This window comes from Gorilla gorilla, chromosome 6 (assembly GCF_029281585.2).
Source record: "Gorilla gorilla gorilla isolate KB3781 chromosome 6, NHGRI_mGorGor1-v2.1_pri, whole genome shotgun sequence".
NCBI classification, from domain to species: Eukaryota; Metazoa; Chordata; class Mammalia; order Primates; family Hominidae; genus Gorilla; species Gorilla gorilla.
In genome coordinates, this window is record NC_073230.2 from 160,455,377 (window position 1) to 160,478,505 (window position 23,129).

The following is a 23,129-nucleotide window of genomic DNA, read 5'->3' on the forward strand; positions in this document are numbered from 1 at the left end:
GGGTCTGGACTGTGGGTATGATTCGGGGTTGCCTCCGAGTGCATGGTGACAAGCACAAACAATTAGCGCTCCCTGACACCTTGCTGTAATTCGAGTTCGGCGAGTAAGGACAAAAGGGCCGCCCATCCGTGTGGATGCCGGGCTCAGGGCTGCGCTCTGGGAGCCTGGCTCGTGTCCCCTCCGCGGACACCCGGTACCCCGCAGCCCGAGCTCGCCGGCGCCCGCATCCCCGCCCCGGTTCCCGCCCCGGCCCCTGGGCTTCCGCAGGACGCAGCTCGCCGTGGGGCAGCGCCGGAGACGGGGCGCGGGGTCCCCGCGGGTCCCGGTCCTCGGGCGGCCGGGCCGTGGGAGCGCCGGGCCGGCAGCGGGTGGGGCGCACTCACCTTCGTCCTCGAACTCCAGCTTCTCCAGCATGCCGGCTTCCGCGGGTCCCAGGGCCGCCGCCAGCGCCGCCTGAGGGGGAGGAGGAGGACAGCGATCAGCATGAGCTGCGACGCTCGTCCGCGGCCGGCGGGCTCGCGGCCGGCCGAGCGCTGGGGCCTGGCTCTGCCGCGCCGCCGGGAGGAGGGGCCTGGCGGGGGACGCGGGCAGCGGGGGCCGGGGGCGGAGCGGGAGCGCTGCCCCTACCCGCCCGAGGCCGCCGCCGCCGCCGCCGCAGGTGGCGCGGCCGCGGCCCGCGTGCCCCTCCGCGAGTGGGACGCGCCGCTCCCCCCCGCGCCTTGGTACGGCCCGCCCGGGAGGAAGCGTGGGAAGGGACCCGGGAGCTCGAGGGCGGCCTCGCCTGGGCCCGGGGCGCCCCCCTCTGGCCGCGGCCCGAGTCCTCCCCGCCGTGCGGCCATTGGGAGAGGCCCGCGGCCCGCCCCCACTCCGCCCCCCGGCGCCGCTCACCTTCCCAGCACCGGCGGCCGCGCTCGGCAGGGTCCACCTGCGCAGGTGTGGGCTCCGCGGCGCGGGGAGGGGGAGAGGGGCTGGAGGCTGCAGAACGCCCCGGGGCGCCAGCTAGGGGATCCTTTCTCGCTTTCCTCTTCCCTTTCCAAATTTTAGATGTAACTGCCCATCCTCGGCCCCCTTAACAAAAATCGTTCCGTGGGCTACACGTATTGTAGATGCACTTTGTCGCTATCCATTTTTTTTTCCAGCATGGAACTCTTAATTCGCGTCCTCTCTTCGCAGCCGAGTGTCTTCTCAGTTGGGGAGCCGCTGCCAAAAGCGTACACACCCTGAATCTGGCCCTGGCCGCTCAGGAGCTGGGTATCTGAGACTCTACTATGGCCAACTCAGGTTGGCAGGCTGCGCGGCCAGCAGCCGCTAGCCTCCTGGAAGGGCAGGACAGGCCGAGAGGGGACCGAGGTCCCGGGGACCTCGGTCCCTGGCCCCACAGCCCATCCCTGCAGAGTGCACGGGCGCCGCGAAATGCGATTAGCTCCAGTACCGATTAGGGCTGAAAGGAGCTTGGCCCTAGCGCTCTTGCAAGCCGGGCCTGAAAGAGGAAGTCCTGAAAATGCCTCTCGTTTTGCTTTGTCATCTTACTTGCGCCAATCCCTAAGTCTTAAACCCCTTAAAAAAAGAAAAGGGGTGGGGAGAGAAAAAGAAAACAAAACTAAGATGTTTCATGGTAAAAAGCTACAGCAGATATCATACTTCATAGTGAAAGACTGTTTTCCCTATGAAGTTCAGAAACCAGGCCAGGGTGTCTGCTCTCACTAATCCTATTCAACATGGTTCTAGAAGTACTAGGCCCTGCAATAAGGCAAGAAAAGGAAAGAAAACGCATACAGATTGGAAAGGAAGAAAAACACCTGTGTAGATAACATAAGTTATCTACATACAAAATATCAAAGAATCTACAAAAGAAAGAAAAAACTCACCTGGAATTAGTGAGTTTGGTAAGGTCATAGCATACAAGATCAACACCCAAAAATCAATCACATTTCTATAAACTAACAATGAACACGTGGAAAAATATATAAAACAATATCACTTAATACAATCACTTCAAAGAAAATTAATACTTAGGCATAAACTCAAGAAACCATGTATAGTAGCTGTATGCTGAAAATCACAAACTGTAGATGAAAGACGAGCTAATAAACGGAGAGACAGTCCTGAGCTGGAAGCCCCAACGTAGTAAAAATGACAGTTCTCCCCCAGATTAATCTTTTGGTTTAATGCAATTGCTACCAAATTAGGGTTTTTTAAAAGACATAAATAAGCTTATTCTAAAATTTATATGGAAAGGCGCAAGCTCTAGAATTCTATTTATTTATTTATTATTTTTTTGAGACGGAGTCTCGCTCTGTCACCCAGGCTGGAGTGCAGTGGCGCAACCTCGGCTCACTGCAAGCTCTGCCTCCTGGGTTCACGCCATTCTCCTGCCTCAGCCTCCCAAGTAGCTGGGACTACAGTAGAATTCTTTAATCTTGAAGTCGCTTAATATTAAAGCAAACTATATAGATACAGCAATCAAGACAATGGTATTGGCAGAAGAATAGATATAATAATCAATAGAAATAAATAGAAAACCCAGAAATAGACCCATGCAAACATGGCAAACCAATTTTTGATGGAGGTGTAAAAGCAATAGAACTGGAGTAATTGGATATCAAAAGGTAAAAAGACAAAAACAAACCCCAACCTAAGCCTTGCGTTTTACACAAAAATTAGCTCACATTGGATCGTGAACTTAAAACTACGAAACTTTTTGGAGAAAATATTTGGGAACTGGGGCAAGGCAAAAGTTAGACTTGACACCAAAAACACAGTCCATAAAAGGAAAAACTGATAAATGGACCTCATTAAAATTAAGAATTTTTGCTCTGCAAAAGACCCTGTTAAGAGGATAAAAAGAAAAGCTACACAGTAGGAGAAAATACTTGCAAATCACATAGCCAACAAAGTACTAGCACACTGCCTATAGGGTTAGCCCTGCTCTCCAAGGAATAGCAAAAATAAAATAAAATAAAAATGTCTGGAATACATAAACACTATCAATATTAAACAGAAAAAGGAGAAAATAATCCAATTAGAACATAGGCAAATGACACAGAGCTGTTTCACCAAAAAAGATATACAGATGGCAAATTAGTGCATGAAAAGATGTTCAAAGTCATTAGCCATTATATAAATGCAAATTAAAACCACAATGAGATACTACTACACAACTGTTAAAATGGCTAAAATCACAATAGTAACAACATCAAATGCTGGTGAGGATGTGGAGAGACAGACGGGATTACTTCTACACTGCTGGTGGGAATGCAAAATGGAACCACTGTTTTTTTGTTTGTTTGTTTGTTTGTTTTCTTTTTTTTTGAGACAGGGTGTCCCTCTGTGGCCCAGGCTGGAGCGCAGTGGACCTATCTCAACTCACTGCAACCTCTGCCTCCCAGGTTCAGGCAATTTTCCTGTCTCAGCCTCCTGAGTAGCTAGGATTACAGGCACGTGCTACCACAGGTCAGCTAATTTTTGTATTTTTAGTAGAGATGAGGTTTCACCATATTGGTCAGGCTGGTCTCGAACTCCCGACCTCAGGTGATCTGCCTGCCTTGGCCTCCCAAAGTGCTAGGATTACAGGTGTGAGCCACTGTGCCTGGTCAGGAACCACCACTCTTAAAAACAATTCGGCAGTTTTTTATAAAACTAAACATGCAACTACCATGTAACACATCAGTTGCACTCTTGGGCATTTATCCCAGGGAAATGAAAACTTACATTTACACAAAAACTTGTACATGAATATTCATAGCAGCTTTTTTGCAACAGTGCAAACGAAATAACAGATGTCATTCAATGGATGAATGGTGAAGCGGGCTGTGGTAGGTCCATCTATACTGTAAAATACTACTCAGCAACAAAAAGGAAGGAACTATTGACACATACAACAACTTGGATAGATCTCCAGGGAATTATGCTGAGGGGGAAAAAGCCAGTCCTAAAAGGTCACATACTGTATGATTCCATTTATATTATAGTCTTGAAATAAAATGGTGGAAATGGAGAACAGATTAGTGGATGCCCGGGATCAGGGGCTGGGGTAGGGGGCCAGAGGTGCCTATGGCTACAGGAGGATAATGTAAGAGATCCTTGTGGTGACCGAACTGTTCTACATCTTGACTGTATCAATGTCAATATCCTGCTTGTGATATCACCCTATATTTTTCCCTATGAGTCAGGCCAAGCTGATTTAATTCTGTGGAGGAAATGACAATAAAAAAATTTTTTTTTTTTTTTTGAGACGGAGTCTCGCTTTGTCCCCCAGGCTGGAGTGCAGTGGTGCCATCTCAGCTCACTGCCAGCTCTGCCTCCCGGGTTCACGCCATTCTCCTGCCTTAGCCTCCGGAGTAGCTAGGACTACAGGCTAATTTTTTGTATTTTTTTAGTAGAGACTGGGTTTCACTGTGTTAGCCAGGATGGTCTCGATCTCCTGACCTCATGATCCACCCACCTCGGCCTCCCAAAGTGCTGGGATTACAGGCATGAGCCACCGCGCCCAGCCAAAAAATCTTTATTGAAATATAATTCACATACCATAAAATAACCCACCCATTTAAAGTGTGCAGTCCAGTGATTTTTGGAATATTCAGAATTGTGCAACTATCTAAGTTTACATTTTCATCATCCCAAAGAGACAGCTTGTACCCATTAGCAGTCACGTCCCATTACCTGCTCAACCCCCACACCCATCCCTAGGCAACTATTTCCTGTCTCTATGGATTTGCCGATGCTGGGTATTTCTCATCAATGGGATCATACAATAGGTGGTCTTTTGTGACTAGCTTCCGCTTAATGTCAGAGCCCATTCACATTGTAACACGGATCAGCACTTCATTTCTGTTGACTGCTGAACGATACTCTGTTGTGTGGACACACACACCTTGTTTATCCTTTCGTCAGCTGATGGGCACTCAGGTGGTTTCCACTTTTTGGCTGTGGTGAAAATGCTCCTATGGACATTCCTGTGCAAGTGTTTGTGTGGACATGTGTTTCATTTCATACATGCAGGAGTGGAATTGCTGGGCCACAGGGTAACCCTATGTTTAATATATATATTTTTAAATTTACTTTTGAAATGGAGTCTCACTCTGTCACCCAGGCTGGAGTGCAGTGGTGCGATTTCGGCTCACTGCAACCTCTGCCTCCTGGGTTCAAGTGATTCTCCTGCCTCAGCCTCCCGAGTAGCTGGGACTACAGGTGCGCACAACCATGCTTGGCTAATTTTCATATTTTTAGTAGAGATGGGGTTTCACCATGGTGGCCAGGTTGGTCTTGAACTCCTGACCTCAGGTGATCCACCCGCCTCAGCCTCCCAAAGTGCTGGGATTACAGGCATGAGCCACCACACCTGGCCTCTCTACATTTAATATTTTGAGGACCTGCTGAACTGTTTTCAAGGTGGCTGCACCATTTTACATTTTTACCAGCAATGTATGAGGATTCAAGTTTCTCCTGTACTGTTTAGTTTTGCAAGATGTTACCACTGCGGGGAACTAGGTAAAGGGTGCACAGGATCTCTCTGCATTATTTCTTACAACTATATGTGAATATACAATTATCTCAAAATAAAAAGTTTAATTTTTAGAAAAAGTTTTTAAAAAAAACTTGGAGTGAGCCAAGGTACACAGAAAGTATCTCTTGTTCTAAGTCTATGCTTTTGTCTCTTGCAATAATTTTAAAAAATTCTTACCGGTGTTTATGATTTAAGCACCATCAATTTCACCTGTAATTGTGAGGGGTTGTTTTTTGGGAGGCAGAAATGGGCAACAAATGGCAGTATGTATGTCAGGAGGACCGCAAAAGTGGTTCACAGACTGAAAAGACCTATAAACCATCACTACAGAAGTTGGTAGAGAGTAGAAATTCAAACAATTAATGTTTTATGCAACTCCAGTTGATAATGGGTGTACAGGAGTAGCCTAAAATAAAAACGTTTTTATGTAATATGCTAGTGGGATCGAATTTATTTCCACAGGTTTTTTGCTTAGTAAGAAATCTTATGTTTTCTTCCTTAGAAAGGAGGCTACTCATGGAACAAGAGAAAAAGTCATGAGGTTTTTTTTTTTTTTATAACACACTAAGTCAATTTCAGGAATTTGAGGGCTTTTACAGTTTAGGTATGTACATTAATGTGCACAGGGTCAAAAGACAGACAAATTTGTCAGCACACAGAACTTGAAGCTGGTGGTCGTCGTTGCCCTTTTATGGCAATGTTTTCTTAAAGTCTCAACAGACTTATGCCAGACTTAATTTTAGCTGTTTCAGGCAGGCAGGGAAAGCCGGGAGAAGAGGCGAAGGGAGGGGAAGGGCGTGGGCAATGTCATGCAAGCAAAGGGAAGGGGCGTGCATTTGTGACACCAACTCCTCTCTCAGTCCATCAGCATCAGGGATGTTTGATGTAGCAAAAACAGACCAAATCCACCACCCAAACCCTCCTGATAATCCCGACCGATCTCCCCAGGGAGAACAAAATGGGCGACCATGGCAGGGAGGAACTGGGTTCTGCTAACCGCCTGGCGCAGTTCCACCACAGGGAACATTTCCATTTATATCACATCAGCCAGTCTGAGGTTACTGGACTCTAGTGTGGTGGGAGGGAACAGAGGGACCCAAGTTGGACTTTATGGAGAGAATGCCTGAGAAACATGGAGCCATCACAAGTGTGACTTCTTGGTTGGTAAAAAATGCTAAATTATTGTCCTGGCATGGTGGCTCATGCCTGTAATCCCAGCACTTTGGGAGGCCGAGGCGGGCGGATCACAAGGTCAGGAGATCAAGACCATCCTGGCCAACATGGTGAAAACCCCGTCTCTACTAAAAATACAAAAATTAGCTGGGCATGGTTGTGCACACCTGTAGTCCCAGCTACTCGGGAGGCTGAGGCAGGAGAATCGCTTGAACCCAGGAGGCGGAACTTGGAGTGAGCCAAGATTGTGCCACTGCACTCCAGCTTGGCGACAGAGTGAGACTCTGTCTCAAAAAAAAAAAAAAAAAAAAAGCTAAATTATTAAGGTGTGTCTTACATAATTGTGCCCGGGTGCAGCAAAACACTGTATTTTGAATGACTATCAGAAGGGAAAACTTCAGCCTGAAAACTTAATCATAAAACAATTGCCAAAAAAGCACTCCTTTACGCACAGAGGTAGGATATGAGTTTGCTCTGCCTCTTAAAAGAAGTCTTAAATAGCTCCTGCAAGAAATAAATCAACCTCAAATACTGGGTAAGGAGCTCCTGAATAATTTAGCATACAGAACTCTTAGTTTCTGTGCATCCTGCTGTCTTCCTTGAGCTCCACTCTGCTCTGCAAGGGCGTCCTCCAAAGAGTAAAGAACGACGTGAAACCCCCTGGATGCTGGACAGGAGCTGCACATGCACTCTGCTCCCATTCCCACTGGGCATTCTCCAGGCAGCTCCAACCCACCACTGTGCCTGACATGTCCAGGTCTCAGTCCCAGCCCAGCCCTCTGCTGAGCTCCACACTGCCCCCTACTCCATCTCCATTGGAGTTTTCTACACCAACGCAGATGCACTTCATCTAAAACTGTGCCCCAGTCCTCTGGTCTTGCCGTCTTGGTTTCTTTTGAGGCGACCCACTTGTCTCCATCCCCGCTACACCTCCCCTGGTTCAGGCTTCCATTTTCTCAGGGTTGGCCAGCGGGGCAGCTTGAGCTCCTCCAGTCTTGCCCGCTTTCCAGTCTATTTCCTTCCGTGTAGCCAGAGTGCCTATGATGGTTAAATTTGAATCCAGTCATCTTGACTGGATTAAGGAACACCTAGACAACCGGTAAAGCATTATTTCTGGGTGTGTCCATGCAGGAGTTTCCAGAGACTGGCATGTGGGTCAGTGGACTGAGTGGGGAAGATCTGCCTCCAGTGTGGGCGGGCGCCATCTAATTAGCTGGGGGCCTGGAGAGAACAATAAAGGTGACAGAGGATTTCCTTGCTCTTTCTCCTGGAGCTGGGACACTTTCCTCTTCCTGCTCTTGGGCATCAGAACTCCAGGCTCTCCTGCCTTGACACTGGGACTTAACAGCAGCAGCCCTCTGGTTTTCAGGCCTTTGGCCTTGGACTGAGAATTACGCCACTGGCTTCTCTAGTTCTGAGGCTTTCAGACTTGGACTGAGCCACGCTACCATTACCTGCATCCCAGGGACTCCAGCTTGGAGATGGCCTGTTGTGGGACTTCTCAGCCTCCATAATCCCACGAGGCAATTCCCCCAATAAATCCCCTCTCATCCATCTATCAGTCAATCAATCAATCAATCATCTATTATCTATCTACCTACCTCCATCCGTTTCTATCATCTATCTATCACCTATTGGCTCTGTCTCTCTGAAGAACCCTGACTGATAGAGTGACATTTTAAAAATGTAGTCTTGGCCAGGCACAGTGGCTCACATGTGTAATCCCAGCACTTTGGGAGGACGAGGCAGGTGGATCACCTGAGGTCAGGAGTTCAAGACCAGCCTGGGCAACATGGTGAAACCATGTCTCTATGAAAAAAACAAAAATTAGCTGGGTATGGGGCATGCACCTGTAATTCCAGCTACTTGGGAGGCTGAGACACAAGAATTGTTTGAACCTGGGAGGTGGAGGTTGCACTAAACTGAGATCGTGCCACTGCACTCTTGCCCGAGTGATAGAGTGAGACTCTGTCTCAACAAAAACAAAAACAAAACAGACTTATTATTCTCTCACTTAGAACCATTCAGTGGCTCTCAGCAATCTTTAGGATTTTCTTGGCAAACTCCTGAGCTGGGGGGAAGGGCCTGATCATTTATTCACCTTCTCTTGCCATGTCCCTCTGTGTACCCCACACCTAAACCTTAAGGCATTGTCCTGGAATAGACCATACACTCCCTGCTGTAAGGGTTTCTGAGCATTCTGGCCTCCTTGTTTCTTCCTCCTTTCCTTGGCCAGTTCTTACTATTTTTAAAGATTCAGATCAATCTTTCTCTGAAAGCCTTTCCCGATTCTTTTCTTTCAGTCTGCTTTTCCTCCTTCCCCCACCGCCTTCCTTCCTTCCTTCCCCAATTCACGACCTTTTCTCACAACTTGCCTGGTTAATTACTTCTCTGAACCCACATGCTTCCATATGGCATTTAACACACTGGCTTGGGATTTACTTTTCTGTTTCCTCTGAGTCCCACATTGCTCTCTGAAGGGAAAGAATGACTCATCATCTTTGTATTGCCTGTGTGTGACACATAGTAGGCATTCAAAAAATATTTGAGTGAAATGAATTGTTCATTCAGACATCCATTAAAACTTGGTAGGGAAACAGTTGATTTTAGTAGCATAAATGGGTTTAGAAGTTATTTCACTCAATTTACTCATGCTTCCCTTGGACCTCATTGCTGTTTGGAAATCATTATAGTCACTTTCCCTTTAGTGTTGGAATTAACATTTTGAAGGAAAAAAAGTGACTGTGCCAAGAAATGAAGGCAGGGTAGTTTTTATTGTAATAGATTCTATCTGAGGACCAAAGTTCGCTGGCAGTATGAGATCCTGGCATGGATACTGGCTGAGAGCTTTGCCAGCTCTTGCCACCACCCTACAATTTCAGCTTTTTTGTTCCCTTCTTTCTTTTTTCCCTTTTTTTTTTTTGAGATGGAGTCTCGCTCTGTTGCCAGGCTGGAGTGCAGTGGCACGATCTCGGCTCACTGCAATCTCCACCTCCCTGGTTCAAGTGATTCCCCTGCCTCAGCCTCCCAAGTAGCTGGGACTACAGGCGCGCACCACCACACCCAGCAAATTTTTTGTATTTTAGTAGACAAGGTTTCACCATGTTGGCCAGGCTGGTCTGAAACTCTTGACCTCAAGTGATCCACCCACCTCAGCCTCCCAAAGTGCTGGGATGACAGGCATGAGCCACCAGAACCGGCCCTTTCTTTCTTTTTTAAGAGACTGGGTCTTGCTCTGTCACCTAGGCTGGTGCAGTGGCACAATCATAGCTCACTGTAACCTTGAACTCCTGGGCTCAAGTGATTTTCCCATCTCAGCCTCCCAAGTACCTGGGAGTGCCAGCACGTGCCACCATACCTGGCTAATGTTGCCCAGGCTGGTCTGAAACTCCAGTGCTCAAGTGATCCTCTTGCCTCAGGCTCCCAAAGCACTGGGATTATAGGCATGAGTGACGTCACCTGGCCAATTTTAGTTTCTGTTAAGGGAAGACAATTGATTATTAAATGTAGTGTAGAAATATGAAAAAAATCTCAAATATATATTCAACACTGTGAGTATTAATTCTTGGCCACATGCAGTAGCTCAGTCTGTAATCCTAGCACGTTGGGAGGTTGAGGTGGGAGGATCACTTGAGCCCAGGAGTTTGAGACCAGCCTGGGCAACATAGGGAGAACCCATCTTTAAAAAAAAAAAAAGGGGCCAGGCATGGTGGCTCACACCTATAATCCCAGCACTTTGGGAGGCTGCGGCGGGTGGATCACGAGGTCAGGAGATCGAGACCATCCTGGCTAACACGGTGAAACACCGTCTCTGCTAAAAATACAGAAAAAAAAAAAAAATTAGCCAGGCATGGTGGCAGGCACCTGTAGTCCCAGCTACTCAGGAGGCTGAGGCAGGAGAATGGTGTGAACATGGGAAGCAGAGCTTGCAGTGAGCCAAGATCGCGCCACTGCACTCCAGCCTGGGCGACAGAGCGAGACTCCGTCTCAAACAAACAAACAAAAAACAAACAAAACAAAAGGTAGCTGGGCATAGTGGCTCAGGCCTGTAGTCCCAGCTAGCTACACAGGAGGCTGAGGTGGGAGGACTGCTTGAGTCCACGAGTTCAAGGCTGCAGTGAGCTGTGATCACACCACTGCCCTCCAACCCGGGCAACAAACTGAGACCACCCCACTCCCCAAAAAGAAGTGTATTAATTCTGCTGATTGCTTTTAATCAATATATTTGGAGAGAAGGTTTTTTTCATTTTGACAGCTTTCTAAATAACAATTTCAGATGCTATAAATATTAGTTCCTCCCTAACATTTATTTATGATTTCTTTAAAGATAATTTATTCCACAGTATCTTTTCAGAGAGAGTGGCAACCAATTTGTCCAGCTCAAGTCAGCTGAAAACCTGTTTCAAAGGAAGTGTTGTTAAACAAAAGGTGAAGAAAATTGATTAACCCAAAAAGTCCTTTGGATTCTCTATGTTAAATTATCTTCAAATTTCCAAAATAGGAGACAATGGTAAGCTTTTGAAGACAGTCATTCATTCAGCAAATACTTACTTAATATGGGCTATGTGCCCAGAACCAGGGTAGTTGGTTAATAAAATATCTGTTGAACAAACATGTGCTGGCATGACTAGAAATTGGCATAGAAGGTATGAAGAAGGAGCTCAAGGCACATGGAGAATCAGCATGATTGCCTTGCTACCCTTCAAATTCATTAGTTACAGTCTGAAATGCATACATCTCTTGCCTTTCACAAATAAATCCACTTTTTTGCCAATCAAAATATTTTATTATTAGCTTTGTGTTTAACATGAGTTATTGGGAGCGGAATATTTATATTCTCTTATAGGTTGATAACTCTTAGTATTGTCTTATAATACATTGCAAATAAAAAAATAAGTAATGCTCACCAAGTTCATCTAACCTTTCAATTCTTAATGCAGCCAAGTCACAAACTTTGAAATATGTTGTATTTATATTAGAATGCAACGCACAGAATGATATAGTGTCACAAGGCAGTCTCTCTTTTCTATTCTCTGCTCCCTCCCCTGCAACTGACCTATTCATTAACCCTTTCTAGAACAGATCACTGTTAACTGTTTTTCAGCCCCTTTAAATCCCATATTGGGGGGAAGCTCTATTCCTAAATTGGTGAAAAATTACAAACATGATTGAGACAGACTACTTCCACTTCGGTTCTGCTCTACATAACGTGATCAAAAGGAAGTACAATATTCCAGCTGAAATTAAAGGGACCCACTAATGCCTCCACCACATCTTCTATATTCTGGAGACTTCTGTGGTCTTCATTTACTATCCACAGTGTTACATAGCCACTTATGGTGGATTAGAGTGAACTGCAGACACAGAGCCAAGGAAATGGAGAAGCAGGACCTTCATACCTCATAATGTAAATCCTTTAAAGAATGATTTGTAGTGTCCCTTTTTGTTGTGTGTAATTTACCGACAATAAACAATTTCTATTCCAAGTGTACAATTTGATGAGCTAGGATGAAATCACCAGTACAATTATATGATGGGATACTATTCAGTCATAAAAAGCAATAAATTAACAGCATTTGCAATGACCTGGATAAGACTAGAGACTATTATTCCAAGTGAAGTAATTCAGGAATGGAAAACCAAATATTGTGTGTTCTCACTGATACGTGGGAGCTAAGCTATGAGGACACAAAGGCATAAGAATGATACAATAGACTGTGGGGACTTGGAGGGAAGAGCGGAAGCGGGGCGAGGGATAAAAGACTACAAACATGGTGCAGAGTATACTGCTCGGGTGATGGATGCACCAGGATCTTACAAATCTCCACTAAATAACTTACTCATGTAAGTTCATGTAACCAAATACCACCTGTACGCCAATAACTTATGGAAAAATAAAATTTAAAAAGTAAATAAATATTAAAGAGAAAATTAAAAAAATATAGAGAAAATTTTTTTATCACTCCAAAAGTTTGCTCATGCTCCTTTGTGCTTCACCCCTTCTTCAAGGCAACCATTGATCTACTTTTTATCACTATGTCACCATAAATATTTCCTAGAATTTTGTGTATATGGAATCATACAGTATATGTGCTTTTGCTCCTGGATTATTTCACTTAGCATAATTATTTTGCCATTCATTCATGTCACTCAGTATACCAGTAGTTCGTTCATTTCTATTGCTAAGTAGCATCCCATTCTATGGATAGACCCCATTTTGTCTATTCATTCACCAGTTGATGGACATGTGGGATATTTTCACTTTTTGACCATTGGGAATAAAGCTGTGAACATCTGTGGTCAAGTCTTTGTAGGAACATGCTTTCATTTCTCTTGGGCAAATACCAAGGAGTAGAATGGCTGAGTCATTTGGTAGGTGTGTGTTTAATATGAGAAACCACCCATTTCACAGACTGGCTGTACCATTTTACATTTCTGCCCAAAGTGGTTGAGAGTTCCAGTTGCTTCATGTCCTCATCAATGCTTGGTATGGTCTCTTAACATTTTTTATCATTTTAGTCATTCTAGTGGATGTATAGGTTTCTTGCTGTGAGTTTAATTTGCATTTCCTTGAGGACAATGATATCTTTTTGTGTTTATTGGTAATTAATGTGTTTTCTTTTGTGAAGTGACTGTACACATCTTTTGTCTATTTATTTATTAGAGTTTTTGTTCTTATTGAGTTGTATGAATATGGCAAGCAGACTCTGAGATGGCCCCCAGTGCATGATCCCCACCTCCCGGCATTCATGTACTTGTGTATCCCTCTTCTTGAGTGTGAGCAGGACCTAGTGACTTACTTCTAGCCAACAGTATTCAGCACAGGTGATGGGACACCACTTCCATTATTAGGCTTCTGTCTATATACATAAGACTGTGGCTTGTCTTTCTAGCAGATCACTATCTTGCTGGCTTTGGTGAAGCAAGCTGCCATGCGGGAGAGGCCCATGTCAATGAACTAAGGCTCTCAGTCTAGCCGCTTGCAAGGAACTAAACACTGCCACTAACCACATGAGCTTGGAAAGGGATCCTTCCCCAGCTGAGCCTTCGGATGAGACCCTGGTCCTGGCCAACATCTTGATTGCAAGCTTCACAAAAGAGCCTGAGGCAGAGGACTCAACTAAGCTGTACCTGAACTTCTGACCTACAGAAACTATGAGATAATCAATGCATGATTTCAGCCACTAAGTTTGTGGTAATCTGTTACACAACTAGATAATACAATGGGTTTTAAAAAAATGCATTTAGGATGTAAGCCCTTTGTCAGACACATGTACTGTGAATAGTGAATATTTTCTCTCCTTCTGTGGCTTGCCTTTTCATATTCCTAATCATGTCTTTCAAAGAGCAAGTTTTTAATTTTGATAAGATCCTATTTATTATATTATGACTCATGCTTTTTCTGTCCTAGCTAAGAAATCTTTGCCTCCTCTTCTTCCAAGGTTGTGAGGATTGTCTTAAATGTTTCCTTCTAGAAGTTTTACATTTTCTTTTTACTAGGCCTAGGATCCATTTTGATTTAATTTTTAAATTATGATACGTGGCAAGGGTTGAGGTTCATATTTTCCATACTGAAATCCAATTGTTCCACATTGCTTGTTGAAAAGATTTTACTGCCTCACTGGATTCCCTTGGTACTTTTATTTAAAATCAATTGACCATATATGGGGATCTATTTCTGGATTCTCTATTTTGTTCATTGATTTATATCTATGCTTTCATCATGACCACACTGTTTTGATTACTGTAGCTCTATAATAGGCCTTAAAATCAGGTAGTGGATTAAAATCAATTGACCATATATGGAGATCTATTTCTGGATTCTCTATTTTGTTCATTGATTTATAGCTATACTTTCATCATGACCACACTGTTTTGATTACTGTAGCTCTATAATAGGCCTTAAAATCAGGTAGTGGATTAAAATCAATTGACCATATATGGGGATCTATTTCTGGATTCTCTATTTTGTTCATTGATTTATATCTATACTTTCATCATGACCACACTGTTTTGATTACTGTAGCTCTATAATAGGCCTTAAAATCAGGTAGTGGACATTCTCTAACTTTGTTCTTCATTTAAAAAATGGCTGTGAGTCCTTTAAGTTCCTTATGTTTCTATATACATTCCAGAATTAAAAATAAAACCTACTGGAATCTTGGCTGGGACGGCATTTGATCTACAGATCAATTTGGGAAGAAATGACAACAGTATTAAGTGTTCCAATCCATGACCATGGCATATCTTTCCATTTGTTTAGCCCTTTGATTTCTCTCAGCAATCTTTTGTAGTTTTCACCATAGAGGTCTTACATATCTTTTGTTAAATTTATTCCTAAGTATTTATTTTTTGATGCTCTCATAAATGAAATTGCTTATAAAATTTCATTTCCCAATTGTTTGCTGTTAGCATATAAAAATACAGTGGATTTTTATACATTAACCTTGTATCCTGTGACCTTGCTGAATTCACTCGTAAGTTCTAGTGGTAATTTTGTAGATTTCTTAGGATTTTTCTGCATAAGTAATCACATCATCTAGTGCCTCTTAAATTATTTTGCAGTTCCCCAATACTGTATAATTTTAGCTATGTGTTCAGTGTATTATACATAACTCTGATTCTTATCTAAATGTATCATTTTAGTTATTCCTTGGCTCATACATATAAAATATGTACTATATGTTACACATATATGTAATATTACAGATTACCTATGTCATATTACACATGGATAGATGGATATTTGCTGCTTTCAGCTCACGTGCACAACCTCAGTAGTGGTATCCACTATTTGACGTGTGCACACTGGAGCCAGCTGGAGCGGGTACTCATGGCTGCCTACTTGGCATCCATTCCTCTTCCTCTACCTTCCTTCCTAGAATAACCCAAATGCTGTTGCAGTATATATGCTTTCATGATAGTGACAAGCTCTCTCGAGCTACCCTGGGCTACCAGGGAGGACTCAGGGTTGGAGAGAGCCAGACCCCACATGCATGTGTGCACAGCCCCGTCCATCCCCTGTTCTTGCCACAAGCAAGCATGCAGCCCCAACTGCTATTGAGAAACAGCCTTCAGATGAAGCCATTGCAGAGAGAGAGAAGAACGTGGGTCCTAGGTGACAGCATTGAGCAGGGCTGTATCTCACCTTGCCTGGGGCCTGGCCTGCTTCTGTATCTGTATAGATGATACAATAGATGTCCTTATCCTTCAAGCCAGTTTGAGTTGGAATTCTCTGCTACTTTGCAGCCAGAAACAGCCTAGGTAACATTTGGGTATTCAGTGAGATACAGGCCCGGCCCTCAGAAGGTTATATTCTAATTAGGTGACAGTTATAATTGGGGAAATCAGAATTTCTGCATATGTCACACTGTAAAAAATTACAAAGTAATTTAAATAATAAAAAGCTATAGCGACTGCATATTGGGCACAAATGCTAAGGAAACCTTTGAGAGGAAGGCTTCCTACAGAGATGTGCAGAGGCAGATTTTGAAGTGAGCAAGGAAAGGTGGACATTCGGGTGGCGGCTGTGGCAGAGGAAGAGCCTGAAGGTCAGGAATGTGCTGATGGTCTTTATCTGAGAGTAGAACATTCTTGTAGAGAAGTGAAAGAAAGATTGGAGACCACTGGGAGTGAAAGGAATGGAATTGGATTTCTTAGGATTGCATGTAAGAAGTGAATGTAGATAATCTCAAATCGTTTTTGGCAATATAAAAAAATCCTAATATCTGCATACAGTAGAGAGGGTTGGCTGCAGGAGAACCTGGAGTCAGCGGGGACATTGAAGACGTCTTTACAATGAATGTAAAAATTAAGCGAGCAGGTCAGAGGTACTGCAGAGATAAGAACAGTTTCGACTTTGTGGATTAGGAAGTAAATAGGAAAGAGATTGGGAATGTCAGGGAACAGGGATTGAATGGGCCTGTGTGAGGTAATAAAGGGGGAATGCTGCAATCAATCTGTTAAACTTCAGCTATTACAAGGCTGTCCAAAAAAGTACCTTTGGTGTGTAACTAGGGTAGCTTCCAGTGTCATTTGGCAGAGAGGAGGGGTGGGTGGTGTGGATCATGCTGAGGAAGAATGACAGAGATTTTTGATTCATCAGCTATGCCTCCCAAACTTTGGACAGGTGTCATTCTATCATATCCCCATACAACCTACACAGTTATTTAAATTGACTTAAACCCCCAAGTCTTCCCTTAGGCAACAATTCCATGAAATCATAGGTTTTGCTGCTCCAGATATATTTTTCCATGATATACAAAAATCTCGCTATGAAAACGTTCATCCTTGTACCGCGTGAAAGCATCTTGCATCCCACCGTGGTCCTCATGCCCCCTGCTTTGGGAAAACTGGTGTGTGAGAACAAGCGGAGTCAGCATGAAGGGCTGGGGCACCTGGGAAAAGCACGGAGACATTGCTAGGAGGGGCCGGTGTCTTCTCAAAGGGTGAAAGGGAAGAGACATCGATTTAACAAGCAGCCTTAGTAGCTGCAACACAAAGGCATTTGCTATAATTGGAAGCTGAGAAACCAGGCTTTAGGGAATGAAAATCTAAACCAGTGTTTTTAAAACTGTAAACTGTGACCCACTCATGGGTCATGAAATCAATTATGAGTCAAGTACTGTAAAATAATAGTTTACTTTAAAATGAAATGTAATAGAGGGCTGGGTGCAGTGGTCCATGTCTGTAGTCCCAGCTACGTGGGAGGGTGAGGCAGGAGGATGGCTGGAACCCAGGAGTTTTAACCCAAGGCAACATAGTGAGACCCCTGTCTCTTTAAAAAACAGAAAGAAAGGGGAAAAATCAGGTATGTGAGAGAGGACCAGGATTTTTTTTTCTTTTTTTCCTTTTTATGATCAGAGACTACATAATAAAGAAATAGAGTGTACATCTTCGGATGCCTCTTGACCGAAAGACGTAGTCATTCATATGGGATATGAGTTAAAGGAATGTTCTTGTCACTAAATGTGCTCAAATTTCCCTTCACCCGAAGAGCAAGTAGCCAGTGTCTGTACTAAGTTAGACCTGAGGTAAGGAATGATTATTTTATTTTATTTTATTTTATTTTATTTGAGACGGAGTCTCATTCTGTTGCCCAGATTGGAGTGCAGTGGTGTGATCTTGGCTCACTGCAACCTCCACCTCCCAGGTTCAAACGATTCTCCTGCCTCAGACTTCTGAGTAGCTGGGATTACAGGCACCTACCACCACACCTGGCTAATTTGTGTATGTTTAGCAGAGATGGAGTTTCACCATGTTGTCCAGGCTGGTCTTGAACTCCTGATCTCAAGTGATCCGCTCACCTTGGCCTCCCAAAGTGCTGGGATTACAGGTGTGAACCACCGTACCTGGCCAAGACTGCATTTTTAAGTTGCAAGTAATATGGTGAAAAATTAGTGTATACCAACTTTTGTCATGTTGGTTGTGCTTGATATGGTTTGGATCTGTGTCCCCACCCAAATCTCATGCCCAATTGTAATCTCCAGTGTTGGATGTGGGGCTGGTAGGAGGTGATTGGATCATGGGGGCGGTTTCTCATGAATGGTTTAGCACCATCCCCTCAGTGCTGTCCTCGTGATAGTGAGTGAATTTTCATGAGAGCTGGTTGTTCAAAAGCATGCAGCGCCTCCCCTCCTTCTTGCTCCTGCTCCCGCCACGTGAGGTATGTGCGGCCCCTTCACCTTCTGCCATGATTATAATTTTACTGAAGCCTCCAGAGAAGCCGAGCGGATACCAGCATCATGCTTCCTGTACAGCCTGCGGAATTGTGAGCCAATTAAACCTCTTTCCTTTATAAATTACCCAGTCTCAGGTATTTATAGCAATGAGAGAATGGACTCATACAGTGCTTTTTAAAGGGATAAGCAGGTATCTAATTCTACATATCTGGAGGAAATGTCCCCCTCACCTCCCCAACACACACCCCTGTATGTGTTGCAAAGCGTAATGACTACTTGGTATTTCTATTTTCTTTTTAAACAGCAAAAATTAAAAAGAAAATTAGCCTGACACGGTGGCACGCGCCTGTAGTCCCAGCTACTCAGGAGCCTAAGGCGGGAGGATTGCCTGGAAGGTGGAGGCTGCAGTGAGCTGTGATCACATCACTGCACTCCAGCCTGAGTGACAGAGTGAGACCCTGTCTAAACAGAAAAGTTTAAGAGAAAAATGGTAATGGTTGACTATTTTCCTGCTGAGAAGTGGGCCTGGGTGATAGCGAAACCCAGTCTCAAAAAAAAAAAAATTAGAAGAAAAATGGTAATGGTTAATGATTTTTCTGCTGAGAAGTGGGCAATTACGCAAACTTTACCTCTAGGGAATGGTTTGCGTGTTAAGATTGGAACCAGAGCAGGGGAAGGGGTTATGGTCCTAAATCCTACCAAACTCAGCAGTTCCTGTCGCTGTGTTCCTAAAGATCTGCGGATGACAGTAATGCTTGACAACAGTGACATACGCTGACATGCTACACTAGCAGTTTGAAAACTGGCCAGAGGACTCCTGAGGGTCCATGAAACCTTTTCAGGGAGTCTACAGGTGGAAACTTTTTGTGCCAACACTAAGGCGTCATTTGCTTTTTACCCACCATTGCTTTTCCCCATCAATGTCAGCACCGTGGCAAATTCTGGTGCCTTAATTCATATCAACAAGGCAGGGGCAAACTGTGACAACCTCCTACTCCAGGGGAGAAGGCCAGTGTCACTTAAGAAGGTCTTTGATAATGCCATACATGTATTCATTTTGTTAGATCTCAGCTCTTGAGTATGTGTCTTTTTAATACTCTGTGTGATGAAATGAGAGGTGCACATAAAACATTTCCACTGCAAATCATGATGATGTTCTTGAGGAGAACATGAGTAACTGAGCTGCTTTTAAAACCCTGAAAAATTGTAGTTATTTGGACCTGGGTATTTGGTAGACAGTTTTTTTCAAAATGAATAAACTGAGCCTGTCACTGCAAGGAAAACAACTGACATATTTGTTGTCAATGATAAAGTTTGAGTTTTCAAGCAAAAATTAGAATTTTGGAAACCTTGTGTCTGCCACAATGAGCTTGACAATTTCCCCATACTTAGAGATTTCTCTGGGGAGATTAGTGGTGTTATTAAGAAATGCTTTTTAGTTATTGTGTAACAAAATGTGTTCCTATTTGGAAGATCTGCATTAGTCAGTGAGCCAATATTTTCCAGATGACTAATGCATGGTATTATAAAATCATGCATGGGTGAAAGATCCATTCGAAATACAAGATAGGGCCGGGCACGATGGCTCATGCCTGTAATCCCAGCACTTTGGGAGGCCAAGGTGGGCAGATCACTTGAGGTCAGCAGTTCGAGACCATCCTGGCCAACATAGTGAAACCCCGTCTCTACTAAAAATACAAAAATTAGCTGGGCTTGGTGGCGGGTGCCTGTAATCCCAGCTATTCGGGAGGCTGAGGTAGGAGAATCTCTTGAACCCAGGAGGTGGAGGTTGCAGTGAGCTGAGATTGCGCCACTGCACTCCAGCCTAGGCAACAGAGCGAGACTCCACCTAAAAACAAACAAAAAACCAAAAATGCAAGATAGATGGACAGATTCTAACATAATAGACTCTAGTAAGTAGGCTCCGAAAAGTTCAATGATATGGTGTCAGATTACACATTGCAGCTAACCTTCAAGAAACTACCACTTGTCCTCTGGGTTCACCCATGTTGTCACAAATGACATCAGGCTAAGTGAAATAAGCCAAGCACAGAAAGACAAGTACTGCATGAGCTCACTTGTAGATTATAAACAGTGAAACTCATAAAGGCAGCGAGTAGAATGGAGGTTCCAGAGACTGGGGGTGGGGGTGGATGGGGAAAGGCAGGAGGTTGGCCAAAGTGTACAAAGTTTCAGTTTCATGGGAGAAATAAGTTCTGATGTATTGCACAACACTGTGACTACAGTTAATAATAAAGACTGCTAAGTGTAGATTTTAAGTGTTCTCACCACGAAGAAATGATAGGTATGTGAGGTGACAGATACGTTAATTAGCTTGGTTTAATCATTCTGTATTGTATACACATATCATAGCATCACAGTGTACCCCATAATTATATACGATTTTTATTTAGCAGTTAAATATTTAAAAAACCCTACCACTTGTCAAGGAGGCTATCCACAATTATCTGAAGAGGTAACCAATACACTCCTCTCTTTTTTTCCAACTGCCTATCTGTCTGAGGCTCGATTTTCTTCATGTGCTTCAACCAAAACAACATATGGCAACAGACTGGGTGCTGAAGCAGATCTGAGAATTCCACCGAATTCTTCTAACCCAGACATGAAAAAGCTTTGCAGCAATGTAAAAGGAGTTCTTTTTCACAAAGATGTATTTATGCTAGTATGTAATGAGTTTATTATTGATCTTTTCAGATAAATTAATACTTAAAAACAGTTTTACTTTATAATATGGTAAATTCTTTTTCTTTTTTCTTTTTTTGTTTTGCTAATCTTCTCTGTATCATCCCAGTTTTAGTATATGTGCTGTCAAAGCAGGCACACAATATGGTAAATATTAGTAGATGGAACCCAATATCCAAAAAAGCCCATTGGGTCTCTTGTTTTTCTTTTTGAGATGGGGTCACCCAGGCTAGAGTGCAATGGCATGATCGGGCTCACTGAAACCTCTTCACCCCCAGGCTCAAGTGGTCCTTCTCATGAGTGGCTGGGACTACAGATGTGAGCCACCACACCTGGCTAATTTTTTTTTTTGTAGTGATGGGGTTTCACCATGTTGTCCAGGCTGGTCTTGAACTCCTGGGCTCAAGCGATCCGCCCGCCTCAGCCTCCCAGAGTGTCAGGATTACAGACGTAAGCTACCACACCTGGCTTGTTTGGGTCTCAATAATTATGAGTACACAGGGGTCCTGAGACCAACTGATTTGATAACTACTGAACTGCCATACAGCAAGACCTCAAGCTCAGAAATAACTCAGGCACTAATGAAAGTTAAAGGAAATATCCCTTTCCTCCTTTTCTCTGAACTTAATGCCCTAGAATTGTGTGAGGTAGGCACTTCTTTCCATTTTTGTTGAAATGGAAATCTCACTTTGATTATTAACAGAAAAAACTTTAATCATCATAGTAGAGCCTAGTACAGCTAGAATCCAAATTTCTACTACCTTCTATAAACCGAGAGGTCCTGTTCCGTTTATCTCAACCACATCATTAGTAGTGTTTTCAGTGTGAAAAAATTATCATTAAATTTGCTTGTTAAAAAAAATACGTTAGCTTTTTGCCTAAATACCACATACATATTTTAAAGTGCAAGGGGTTTTAGACTATTCTAGTGCTGATTAATATAGCTTCAGTCCCCTTTAGATCAAAAACAGGAAAAAATTTTTCCTTATGAGTTCTGGATAATTAACAAAATGTACATAATTTAGTTATTCTCACCCACTGATACAACAACCTGGATAACCTCAGGCTACTAGAATCCGAATCATGGGTTGGAAATGCAACAGAGAAGCAAACAGGAATGGGTTGAAAATTCTTTTTTAACATGTTACAGACTTGGGGCTGGGTGCAGTGGCTCATGCCTCTAATTCCAGCACTTTGTGAGTCTGAGGCGGGCCGATCACCTGAGGTTAGGAGTTCGAGATCAGCCTGGCCAGCATGGTGAAACCAAGTCTCTACTAGAAATACAAAAATTAGCCAAGCATGGTGACGGATGCCTGTAATCCCAGCTACTTGGGAGGCTGAGGCAGGAGAATCACTTGAACCCTGGAGCTGGAGGTTGCAGTGAGCCAAGATTGTGTCACTGCACTCTAGCCTGAGTGACAGAGCGAGACCCCATCTCAAAACGAACAAAAATCTTACAGACTTGGTACACGTCTCGCTGCAGATAAGCCCAATCCTTTCATATACTCATAATGACAGAAATCTGTCAAATTTCTATTCCTCAAAAGAGACTGAACCCTACTTAAGTTGATAAATACCCTTATATGCAATATAATTTTACTTGTTTAAAAATTATCATAATTATTTTAGATGTTTTAAATCATGGTGTTTTCAAAATGAGGATAATGTCTTTGTGTTTTATAGATGCTGGGGTTTTCTTTATCTGTTTTTGGACAGACAAACCCATCATTTTGAAATAGTCATACAGTGTTCATTGGCTGATCATAGATATGCCAACCAGGAAAGCCTTTCTTCCATTTAACTTTGTCTTCAAAGAAACATGTCTACAGGATGTCCCATGGTGAAGGATGAGGACGAGGCTTGCGGCAAGCCATCCCCTGGCCCGCCTTCTGTGCTGCAGTCTTCTTGCACCCCAGACACAATCACAGCATTGCTAGCTTCCCCTCCTTAACTCATATGGCTCACTGATGTTAGTCATTTCTATTTTTTCCCTATGCCTATCAAGATTACCTCTCTCAAATGCACCTTGCCCCCAAACCCTTCCTCCCACTGTCCATATAGTTATG

General features: G+C 43.6%; 1 protein-coding gene across 12 annotated transcripts in view; it reads right to left on the minus strand.

Moving 5' to 3' along the window:
- Window positions 1-23,129, minus strand: part of PRKAG2 (protein kinase AMP-activated non-catalytic subunit gamma 2) — a 320,123-nt gene that overhangs the window by 75,268 nt on the left and 221,726 nt on the right. For 10 of the 12 annotated variants that reach the window (XM_019031434.4, XM_019031433.4, XM_031012951.3 and 7 more), the window contains one exon: window positions 384-453. In XM_019031434.4, the coding sequence (XP_018886979.1) occupies window positions 384-453 (70 nt within the window). Of the gene's footprint in view, window positions 1-383; window positions 684-888; window positions 909-23,129 lie in introns of those variants that run through there. The other 2 variants (XM_055392448.2, XM_055392450.2) reach the window with 2 other exon arrangements.